Source organism: Podarcis gaigeae, assembly GCF_964106915.1.
Source record: "Podarcis gaigeae genome assembly, chromosome: 2".
Taxonomy (NCBI): Eukaryota; Metazoa; Chordata; class Lepidosauria; order Squamata; family Lacertidae; genus Podarcis; species Podarcis gaigeae.
This window is the reverse complement of record NC_139679.1, coordinates 44,305,565-44,318,145: the sequence shown is the minus strand read 5'-3', so window position 1 is coordinate 44,318,145 and position 12,581 is coordinate 44,305,565. Positions and strand designations below refer to the sequence as shown.

At 45.7% G+C, this 12,581-nt stretch overlaps 1 protein-coding gene across 4 annotated transcripts in view; it reads right to left on the bottom strand.

Moving 5' to 3' along the window:
- The window catches only part of PKN1 (protein kinase N1), a 64,091-nt gene that overhangs the window by 32,819 nt on the left and 18,691 nt on the right, over positions 1-12,581 (bottom strand). The window contains exon 1 of one of the 4 annotated variants that reach the window (XM_083725555.1): positions 1,801-3,117. The exons of 2 other annotated variants lie outside the window; for them this stretch is intronic. In XM_083725555.1, coding sequence (XP_083581681.1) covers positions 1,801-1,845 — 45 coding nt within the window. In that variant the 5' untranslated portion in view covers positions 1,846-3,117. Of the gene's footprint in view, positions 1-1,800; positions 3,118-12,581 lie in introns of those variants that run through there. One more of the 4 variants, XM_083725556.1, reaches the window with a different exon arrangement.

Below are 12,581 nucleotides of genomic sequence, written 5' to 3'. Positions count from 1 at the left end.
CAACACACATGGTACTCCGGAGGAATAAGTAGCATAAGCATAAGAAGGCAGGTCCATGTCCCGAGAACACTGCAATCTTAGCTATGACAGATTGGGAGCATAATTATAGAAGGGGAAAGGATAGATACACAGTCAACAGGTGAAGGATATGCACAAAAAATGAAGCTGTGTGCATTTAAAGCTTGGCTTCTGTAGGTGGGGGGTGGAGACTAAGAGGTTGAGCCAAATTAGAAGCACTTTCTCAGTAACAACAGTTTGAGTGGTGCCAACTTGGAATGCGCTGGCAAATTCTTTCTGGCACTACCTTCAATCTAGGCTGTATGAATCAGAGGCTGACCCTGCTGTGGTGCCCCAGCTACAGGATACATGCCCAGGTGGGAACTTGGCACACTGTAGTTAAATATTATCCACATAAGTCTTCTAGTAAGGAAAGAGACCTCACAGGCTTACTGGAAGGAATTAAACAAGTTGGCCTGGGGGAGTACAACACAGAACAACACTCATTTAACAGCTTCCCCTGCTACCCTATGAACAATGCACAGAGCCTGTGGAGTCTGCACATAAACAGAAGAACTGCTAGGGGTGAGTGGGGGCAATATGCCTCCAGTATGCTATCCGTCCTATCCAGCATAAGGATGTGGCTAGAATATTGGACTGAAATGAATATATTGGGGTAGGAAAGGTGGAGAATAAGGAATTCTGAGCAGGACACAAAGTAGGTAATCTCATTTCAAAGCACTGCAAGGAGCTGCATGTATCTACTCAATGAAGCCTGGCATTAAATGTGTTAGGCACATGATAGCCAGTATATGCAGTGATATCTCATCGGCCAAACCTATAGGTATATTATGGCCTCCCCTAACATTTACATGTCCCCTGCCCCCCCCCCTTTTACACACAAAATATTATATACCTGTTGCTCTCCGTCTCAGACACCTTTCTCAGTAGAGTACAGTGGAAAACTCTTAATCTCCCACAGTGGTGTGTGTGTGTGTGTGTGTGTGTGTGTGTGTGTGTGTGTGTGTGTAACTTACACATCCAGTTTTCCTCCTCCAGGAGCTTGCCCTCTTCTTGGGACCCCCCCCCCCCATTAGGCCAAATTGATCAGGGAAAATACAGTGGTACCTCGGATGAAGAACTTAATTTGTTCTGGAGGACCGTTTTTAACCTGAAACTGTTCTTAACCTGAAGCACCACTTTAGCTAATGGGGCCTCCTGCTGCCGCCGCCGCGCAATTTCTGTTCTCATCCTGAAGCAAAGTTCTTAACCTGAGGTACTATTTCTGGGTTAGCGGAGTCTGGAACCTGAAGCATCTGTAACCCGAGGTACCACTGTAAGTACTACAGTCCCTCCTTTCTCCAACACGTAAAAGATGACATTTATTCCTCAAACACATATTCTGCTGCTCTCACATGTGTCTATGTGTTCCAGACTGAGGCGCATTGCCCACAGATGCCCCACAAATGTTAACACTTCCTGCTACTTGTACCCCATTGTGCTTTTTCGCCTTTCATGTCTGTTTTTCTGATGTGCAGAGCAGCAAATGCACACACAGATGAACATCAGGGTATATTGTAACATGCATAGCCACTTGTAGATAAGGCAGTGCAGTTCCCAAGCCACTTTCACAACACACGCAGTACTCCCTCATCTTAGACTAGGATTCCTGCTCCCTCATACTAATCCTGGCCTACTGATTTCTACACATGCAATGCCCTTCCTCCCCAGTTGTTTGGTTATCATTAAAAAAAAGGGGGGGGAGGAAGTATCCTGATACCACCCCCCTTCAAACGACTGTACCTCTTGGTCATGCTCAGAGTTTGTGTCCGGCTCCGAAAGAGACATCCCGGCTCCAGGAGAGGCGCACCAGGCCGGCCGTCTGCTTCGAACTGTGTGCTGGCTACACCCTCATTTCCTGCCTGTTGATTCAAACGGCTCTTCCAGCCTATGAGCAAACAAACCACTTCCTAACAGAGTTCCTGTATTCGCTGGCAATACCGGAACACAGGCCAGGGCTGAAGGGAGCAATGGTGGGGCCTACATCTTCCCCTGCTGCTTTGCTACTTGCCTGCCCTTCTGAGTGAACTTTCTAGTGGGGCAGGAAATCCCCAGAACTGCAGTAGGGCGATGTTCTAGCAAAATGCAGAGCTGAGGAGGGAGGGAGGAGGGAGGGAGGGAGGGAGGGAGAGAGAGAGAGAGAGAGAGAGAGAGAGAGGGAGGGAGAGAAAGAAAGCTAGGCATGATTTTGGAGCCCAAAAGTTCACAGTGTGTAAGCCTTAATGCAGAATGGGGTGGGCAGACTTTATTAGACTCATCTGGGTGGAAAAGAATTTAAGGATGCACCACAGGCTTATTAGGACAACCAGCCAACTGACCAACCACTGGCAATAACTGACCAACCACTGGCAATTTCTCCTTATTTTGGCAATATAAAATCTAGGTAGTTATTTGGATCTGTGTCCAACACAGACTTGAAAACACAGGTCCCCTGTGTGGCAGAAAGAAGAAGTGAAGACAAATGCGGTAATCTTTCTATCAGCAATGCTACTGTAAGATAGTAAACGCCATGCAACCATCCACACAACAGTGACCAATGGCAGAAAAGCATCTCTCTCTCTCTCTCTCTCTCTCTCTCTCTCTCTGTTCTTAATTAGCACAAGACAAGACAAACACACTGCTACAGGATCTACAGCAGTTGGATCCTTACACTGAGCAGGCAAATTGCGGAACAGTTTTGCAAGAGCAGCACAGATCCCGTTGTCAGAGCTATGCACTACAGAGGCTTTTGCCCTTGACATTACAAAAAAATGAAAGAAAAAGGAAGACTTTCTCTGAAGTATTCCTTTTCTCTCAGGATCCAGCACAATCCTCCCTTTGTCATTTTTTATTTTTAAAAAATGGGACATTTTGTGCCCTGATTATTTGTAGCCTTTTCGTGCTGCCTCATTTTAGCAACAATGGACTAGAAAGCATATTCCCATTTTTCACTCTCTTTCTCAAGTTACATTAACTGCACATGTGCCTTTTTGTCATTTGAAGCTTTCAGCTTCCCAATTTCAACCTTCAACACGGTGGTATCTAGCTCAGAATTTGCAAGAGCACATTTTAGTCCCATCCCCCCCGCTGATTTTTTTAAAAAAACTGTCAGCATGAAGGAATAGGAAAAACCAGAGTTTTTCTATCAGTGGTGAATCCCTTTTCAAAATTGCACGGTTACTGTAAGGCGCTTCAAATACCATTTACTGGAAAAACAAGATACTAATCTAAATAAATAAAAATGTCCTAACTTAGGTTCCTTAATTTCAATGGGTCTACTCTGCTTTGAACTTTGTTGCATACTGCCAACAATATAAAAATTGGTTAAAATAATTTTCAAACAGAAAAAACAGGGTGAAGTAAAAAGCAGTGTTTAAAATTACCCAGGCGCCAGGCATGTTTTGCTTATTTATTGCATTTATATCCCACCTTTCCCCCCAAGGAGTACATGATTCACTCCCCATCTCAATTAATCCCTGTAATGACCCTGTGAGGTTGGCTAGGAGGTTGTGACTGGCCCAAGGTCACCCAGTGAGTTTCATGAATGAATTTAATCTGTAAGCTGTTGTTATACACTGCTTTACATGCATATTCTATTCTTGTGAAAGCTGTCCCAGTTGTGCTTTTCGAGCTGGTCTTTGACCGTAATAAATTATGATGATGATGATAAATGAATGAATGGGGATTTGAACCCTGATCTCCCAGATTCTCGTCTAACACTCAAACCACTACACCACATTGGCTTCTTAGAGTACTTCTGCTATGGGGCAGCTATATAAAGTAAAAAGGTAAATAAATATGGGGAAAGCAAAATGTCACTTAGAGAAGGATCTGAAATATTTTCCTTAAAGCTTGAATTTGCTTTATTCTGGACTGTTTTATTTGATGTTTTAATGCGTTGAAAACTACTACTAAAGTTATGGATTGAAGACAGAGAAAGAAATTGGCATCAGTAGCAAAGACTAATGCCTTCTGCACAAAGCTGACCAGATCTGCTGTAAACTCATACATGCCAAAAAAGAAGTAGTAGTTATTTTTGCATCAGAGCAGCTATAATGCAAATTTACATTACTCACACTGGGCACTGTATCTTCAAAGGAAAAGGAGCTGTGTGATAGCCTGATGCAGAAGGTGTTCCCAATCCAGACTGGGGCTGCTGCACCAGGTGCCTGCTAAAAGTCTTTCCCCCTCCCAGCTATTATTTGTACAGTGTGCAGGCAAATAGCAGTTGGAACGGTGGGAGCAGATGCAGCAAGAAATTGGTGCAGGGTCCTGATCTAGACCAGAAGGACATTCCGGATCAGGGACCCACATGGCTGCTTTAAGTAACAGTAGCATAATTAAAACACACATTTTAATTGAACATTACAGTGTTACCTCGGGTTACAGATGCTTCAGGTTACAGACGCTTCAGCTTACAGACTCTGCTAACCCAGAAATAGTGCTTCAGGTTAAGAACTTTGCTTCAGGATGAGAACAGAAATTGTGCGGCAGTGGGGCGGCAGTGGGAGACCCCATCAGCTAGAGTGGTACCTCAAGTTAAGAACAGTTTCAGGTTAAGATCGGACGTCCAAAACGAATTAAGTTCTTAACCTGAGGTACCACTGTACATGTAGTCTGGTTGTGAGTTTACAGCAGTCTTCACTGTAGCAGCTAGAGAAGTCACTGCAATAATTTGCCCAGGAAATTTTTAGTGTGGACTATAAGTGAAGTAAGCAAGAAGCTCTAAGAAAAAGTCGCTTTGAGAGTCAAAGACTAGCCGAGAGTTCTTTCTCTAAGAGACAGGTGTATAACAAAGTCCCTACAGAGTCAACTGTCTTGCAGAGATGTGGGAATGAACCCAGCAGTCTGGCTTGACCAATGGCCTCAGTGAGCCTACACTTGCAGCTCTGCCTTCTTACAGCCTGGAGCACATGTGCAGAGCCAGTTCACTCAGCTGTGAGTTGGAATCAGGCCAGGTCACAGCCCAGAGAGCCTCAGTACTTGTTCTGGACACCTCCTGACGCAATGCAGGAAATGGAGCTGATGACTCACCCGCTTCCTTCACAGAAGTCAGCGCTGACCCTAACACAGTGCAGCAGCCCCAGCGATGCAAAGGTCAACACCAGGGGGAGGAGACTTCTCTAACCAGCACTGGAGTAGTAGCATGACTGGGGCAAGTATTATACTGTAAGGACAGAGGGCACAACACTCATCACTATCCTACGTGCTCTTTCATATGCCTTGGATTGAGAGCAAGCAGCTCTGTACTGGAATACATCTCCCCAACATTTTGCACCCATTGCCCAAAAGACTGCTTTATGGATTTTGCACTGAATTCTGCAGAGGCTTAGTATAAATGTGTAGGGACTGTAGTCCCCTCAACCAAATTAATGTATTACAGGAAAGCTATGGGGGGACAGAAATAATCTTTGGCACAGATTTATGGGGGGGGGGGGAATATTTCAACTCTCGAGTCAATAACAGGACCCACAATCTCTATATAAAAACAGCCTTAAGAATAGATGACCCTCGGGGTCCCTTGCAACTCTACAATTCTATGAAATCACAATTGCTCCCAGATTTGCTCTACGCTAGGACTTTCCCCTCTGGGACCAGCACAACAGCTATAAAAGGAAAGCAACTATCTTCCACACAATAGCTCTAAGAATGCCCAAAGGCCAGAGACAAGCCAGCCAGCTGGCACACAAAAGAATCCTTCTCTAGCCTTCCTTTTTGAGGACACTAGATCAAAGAGGCTGCCTATAGCTTTCATATACCAGAACTGGAGGGTGAGGGGCAAATGTTCAGATAGCAATTTCTAATCTTTCACTACTTCCTTGCTCTAAAGCTTAGGCAGCGCTGCCTCCCCTATGTATTCCTTTTCTAAAAACAAAACCAAGATATCCTGGCTTGCAAGCCTCGGCTCTTTCCAAGCAACAGACTCACCACTGCACAATGGGAACAGGGCCAGGAACCCAAGCAGACATTGCTACAGGGCACAGGAATGTAGAATGGCGTGTGCTGCTGATACGAAGGGAGGGCAGCAAGCCCTTGCGCTCCAAGGTTAATTCTGCACCCTTGGTAGGCAAACCTTGGAGTTTTAGAACAAGTCTTTTCTCCCCAATGTAACTTGTTTTTTTCCTCTGCAGGCCAGGCAGAAGATGAGATTCCTTCTGCATGTCTTTCCTAAGGCCTGACCACCTCCAGTTGCTCCATCTCGCATCTGGTTCTTTGTAAACACTGAGTGCTGGCAGGGCCAGAAATCAAAACGGAACCTGAGTGACCCTGCCTGCCTGCTCCAGTGCTTCTGAGCATGGCTAGACTGAGAAGAAGCCTCATGTGACCCACAAAGTCCGAGCCAGTTCCTCCTTAAGCTTCACATGATGGAGTACCCTCAGAATATCACTAGCCCCTATGCTAGGACCACTATGCTTATGTTCTCATGGGCCCTCATGCCAGGCTTCCCATAATACCACAGGAAATGCAGGCACACCCCCCACACACACACACACAGAGAGACCCATATTATTAGAGACAGGCTTCTATGTTGTTGCTTGAGGAACAGCCTGGATTTAAATCCATGGTGCCAAGTTCAAAGTCCATGCCGAACGCTCAGTGGAGCACTCCTTAATGTAGCACAACAGGGTTTTGCTGGACTTCCCGACTCCTCCAAGAGCACTGACCCCCTCCTCCATCTGGCAGACACCGATCCCCCTTGGCCTGAGCAACACAACAGCTGAGAACCTGGACATCACAATGTAGCCATTCACTTCATCCCAAGTCAAGAAACACAATGGGAGCTCAGTAACACAGCCCAGATGGCTTCAGGCCGAAATGTGTGCACCAAGCTGCGCTGAGAACATGGAAGCAGCACAGGTGTTATGATGCTTTCCGGTCAAGAGGATCATGCTCATGAATTGGGCCGCTGTCTGGATCCCCATGCACGTGGATTGCATCTTCCCCATTCTTATCATCAAGGCATGGGACCACTTGCAAGAATGACCCCATGGCTTTAAAATGTAACATGCGACTTGGACTCAACACAGTTAGTGCTGGGTGTTTTATGGTAGTGCTCAAAAGTAACCTGACAGAGGATTAGAGGGTGTTCTTAAATGCAGTACAATCTAAGCAAAACTCGTGTGTTATTTTTGGTGTCCTGAAAGCAGACCTTCTGTGCTCTGGTCCGAGTGTGAGCAAGCCAAACATCCATGTCTGGAATTTAATCCAAGTCCATTTAAACTCCTGCTCTCTGGAGTTGATCAACTGATGACATAACTGGAACCTTCAATTTAAGCCATAATTATTTAGGGTTCTTTGACGAGTCATAGCAACCAGAATGTGCTAGTTTACATCAATTAATCACCCCCTTAAGCTATGCTGAACTCCAGAGTCTAATTCATTATTGAAACCGTGTCCCTCCCCATGAAAAAGGAGTGATATTCCATAGTGTCTGTCTGATGGCTTAGAACTAGGCAGAAACTTGGTTTTTCATTACGCAGCACAGCAAAAGAGTAGCAGCTGGAAAGGAAGGAAGGCCTCCTGAGTTCTAATCCAGTGCCCTACTTTCTCAGGAACAACTCTGGAGGACTAAGAAGTCTTACAATTCTCTGCACATAAATTTGCTAGGACCTAAGTAAAACTGTGTGTGTGTCTGTGTGTGCACATGCAGACTCTATCTCTCTCTCTCTCTTCTGCAAAGTAATTCAAAGTTCAGGCTCTACATGTGTCACCAGGTCTTTAGGGAGCCAAGAACTGCTGAACAATCTAAAGGCCCCATAGGAATTGACCATGTGACCTTGACACAGCAAAAGTATCCAGCTGCCTGAAGTGCGCACACTTTAAGTGACATCCAGCACCCTCCTAGACAAATCTCAGCGACTGAATGCGTAAGGAGCCTGTAACCAAGCAGTCACTGGGAACCTGCTCAGGTCTCATGCAGTATACAGAGAGAAGAGGCATTCCAAAGGATTACAGAAGTTATTCCTTAATTGGAGCAGGGACAAGAAGAAAAAATGGTGTGTGTCAGCAGTTTCCCTCTGGAAACTGGCCATTTCTTAACCAGGATGCAACCAAAGTTCCCTCAGGCAAAAGCATCTGTTCCTAGTATGCTACATTTTTGCTGATTATTCTCCAGCCACAAGGCTAGCCTCTCCCAGCTCTGTCCTCCATACTGTGGGGTCAGAAATAGACTACCACTAGCACCGTCTGGAACTAGAATGACTTTAGCAGATACAATTCAGACACCTTTGCTGCTGCTATTGATCCGGAAAGGCAATGACAGGATATACTGGGCTTTTAATTTTTAAACACAATGAGGGTTGGGATTTCAGAACGCAAACAGCCAGTCTCTACCAACCTTTTGTTGTGAGCTCCAAGACGAAGGCAGGCCTGCACCACACGGAGACAGCAACATCCTCACCACCAAAATAAAGTGTCAACAAGAACACTGGCTCTGGCTCCTTTTCTCCACCCCGCTCACAATTGTAGTCAGTTTCCTGAAAGCAGGGACTACAGAAACTCAAGCATGACCCAAGCTCATGTATTCTGTTACATAAACGCCTCACAACAAACACAATGCAAGAGTTTTCTGTGAAGGCGTAAGCTCAGCTAGGCCCCTCTCTAAATCTCTTGAATGCATGCCCAGATGCCTCCTGCAAGCCTTCCTGGTTTTCTCAATTTCTCGCCTCCTCTCTTTGCAGGTCATCTAAGATCAGAATCAGTTTTAAATTTGCAAGAGAATATCTGTACGGTGGGGGCAGGCAGGGGAGTTGCCTTTGATCTAGATTTATAGATTTAAAACTGCACCAGCACCATAGGCAATGTGACTGCAATGATTTGCATCTGCACCCGTGCGAAGGTCAATGTGCTAACTTATGTCATGCCAGCTCAAAATACCTGCCACCAACCGCTTCAGTAACATAAATGGGAATGGCCACAACTGCTGCTAAGACTACAAAGAAATGAGATCCTAACATGCAAGAAGGGCACTTAAGTGAAGCTTAATCTGACCACAAACACATCACATTCTCTCCAACCTAGCATCATAGGAATCTCATTATGCCTCTTCAGCATTTGCCGAAAACCATACAGTGAAGAAGCCAGACACACATCTGTAGTGAAGGAACCCCACAACTTAGGGGCTGCCACAATGAATGCCCTTTCCTGCCCCCACAAACCTCTGAGGGAGGTGGAACTATCAAGGTCACCTGGGAGGGTCTGTAGGGTCTTGCAGGTATTTGGGACCCAAGTTATTTAAGGTTTGAAAAACTACTATCCTGAGCACGTTGGGCCTGGAAATGAACTGGAAGCCAATGCAACTGTTTTAGAACAGGGTTATATTTATTCTAAAGGCAAACCCAGCCAGCAATCCGGCCACTGCATTGTGGACCAGTTGAAGGTTCTGAATTGTCTTCAAGGGCAGCCCACATATTACAACAATCCAATCTGGAAATTACCAGAGCAAGGAGTACTATGGCCGAGAGATCTGTACAAAAGGGGGGAAGAGGAAGGGGTGGTTCAAACACACCCCAACACAGCCTGCTGCTGCCCCTCAGTAAAAACTCAATGACAGACAATGAGTACAAAAGGGATGCATAATTATACTTTGCTTCCGAGGCAAAACCTCAGTGACCACAGTAGTTGGCTACTAAAGGTAAAGGTAAAGGTACCCCTGCCCGTACGGGCCAGTCTTGCCAGACTCTGGGGTTGTGCGCCCATCTCACTCAAGAGGCCAGGGGCCAGCGCTGTCCGGAGACACTTCCGGGTCACGTGGCCAGCGTGACATCGCTGCTCTGGCGAGCCAGAGCCGCACACGGAAACGCCGTTTACCTTCCCGCTGGTAAGCGGTCCCTATTTATCTACTTGCACCCGGAGGTGCTTTCGAACTGCTAGGTTGGCAGGCGCTGGGACCGAGCAGCGGGAGCGCACCCCGCCGCAGGGATTCGAACCGCCGACCTTTCGATCGGCAAGTCCTAGGTGCTGAGGCTTTAACCCACAGCGCCACCTGCGTCCTGATCGAAGGCAAGGCCTTATCTTGCCAGACACCCAGATAATTATCTAGGAGCAATTCCATTTCTGGTGTTCAACAATTTTCTTCCCAGAATTGATATTATCTAACATCACAAGTAGAGTTGTGGAGGGGGGGGTGGAAAGGGAAGGAAAGCACACTTTCCCCCTTCACTGTTATTTTTTAATTGTCCAACAGAGGAAAAAATGAAATTTTGGGAAACACTGAAAAACATTCCTTTTTTAGAATGAACGAAATGCTGTTATAATTTTTATTCTTTTGTAAGATAACCTACAGCACTAGAGAATGATAATTATGACATATGGAACACTCAAACCCAAGATGGATTTTTCACCTGGCGAGTGCTGCCATCTTCAGGAGAAGAACACACAGGCTCTTCATTACAGTACTTGTGAATTGCTGCTTGCCTTCTTTTGGTGACCTTTAGTCTAATTTGGTGATGTGAGAAACAATATCCTGTTTCTGCTGTCCTTTTGACCTGGCTCTACCCTTTGTGGCCAGACTTTCCATGTCTCCCCTCAAATATCTGTGAAAAGACATCCTGATGCAAGACTCTGAAAGGAGCAGCATGTTGCCCTGTCATGTTGGAGGGTGAGCGAAAGAGTCAGAAGATGGGGCTAAAACTGCAGGAGTTCTGGCATGAGTGCCAAAGCATCAGAGGGGAAAACTGAAATTTTGGGTGACAACTTAGCCAAGATCCAAAGAAGGAAATGAGCTACAATTGAGCATATTTGCATTTTTTGCACATACAAAATCAATACATTCACTTTTAAATTTTATAAATATGCCAAAAAAATACACTCTAACTCTTCCTGGCTTAGGTCATAAATGATACGTTTTACGTTCTTAAAGCAGTAAAATGAATTTAAGTTTGAAAAGGAAGAACTGTATTTCTTTTGCTTTTCTTAAAAAAATAAATATTTATTTTGTTTCCCTAGGGGGGAAAGATTGGGCCTTCAGAACTTCAACCTTTGTGGACATTTAAAATCTAATCACAAGCATCACTTGTCACAACAACAGTGCTTCAATTTGAGGTCACAGAAACCAGAGGATTTTGATCTTCGTTGTTTCATGGAGTGGAGCAGAGTTCGAAATGAGGGAAGCAGATTCTATCCTGCATTACCCACTACGCATATCTGAGATCCCCAGGCACTAAGGCACTGGCAGTTTTATAATATACCCCACCGGGCATTAACCAATTGCCGATGCAGCAGTGCAATAAATAATACATGCAGCTTGGCAAAGAGCCCACACAAAGCCACGAACAACGGGCACAAAGATGTTAACTTTACTGCCAGGATTTCTGCACTCAGCATTTGGAAGCAGGGAGGGGGTGGTGGAGAAGCAGCAGCAGCAGGAGGACAAGGCAATGCTCTTGCTGCAGTTAGGAAAGCCTTAGATTTCCAAGGCTATCAAGCAGCAATTCTAAATGCTGCAAGCTCCCTGCTCCTACACAAATAATCCTCGATTCTCTCAACACGCCAAATCCCAATGCAAGACAAACCCTGGGGTTATTTGTACTGATTGCTGGAATTTATTTATTTTTTAAAAAAATCAACAGCAGCCATGAAACAGGCACAGGGGGCCAAACAAGATGCGAGGGTAAGTTTGTGGCTGTTGCCAACGAAACATCAACTGCACATCGAATACATCTTAACTTGTGCCATGGTGCCACAATGTCCTGGATTTCTCTCCAGTGTCCGTCCCCCACCCCCACGCCAAGCAGCAGCTGATTAGGTGAATCTAGAATGTTATGAGGTGGAACAAAGTTACATTTCCACATATTACGGAAGGGAAGAGATTCATTGTGCCCTGCTGCCATTTTGGGCAGCAGCCTCACTTTCCCCCCTATCATCCATCTTGTCCATAATTCTAGCTGTCGTATGACCTCATCTCCCCCAACTCTCATTGTCATGGTCACCATGGAACCTTTGAAAAGCATCCCTTGAAAGAGGCTCGGCAGCAGCGCCTAAAGCCTGTGGAGTGGGCATTTTCTATTATCTGCCACCCCCACCCCTAGCCTTCACAATTCACCACTGCCTTAAAGAATACCCTTTTAAGTTTCTCATGTATTGATTATCACACTGACAGCCACTTTAGAGGCCTGTCGCCAGGCAGAAAAGGTGGGATGCAAATTTCAATGCAGTAAGCAAGCTGCAGACAAACTCTCCATGAGCCACAATCTACACGCTAGACATACACACCAGGCATGAGCAAACCACCTGCCCGGGGGCCAAATCCAGTCTGGCAGGCCTCTGAATCCACCCCCTCCCAGCATTCCCAAGAATACATGCCCCACCCCACCCCCAACCAGTCCCATTCCACTTCCTCCACAATCATAGTGTGCTTGTTACTGCGGTGTAGAAAGCTATTTCTTTACCCACGGCCAGCTATATTGGAAGCTGACTGTGCTAACGAAGCAATGTCAGAAACACCCTGTTTCATCAGCGTGATATAGCAGATATTGTGATATATCTAGCATGCTGCAACTGTGGAGAGTGGGATAGGATTGGGACACACACACACTGATTCAACT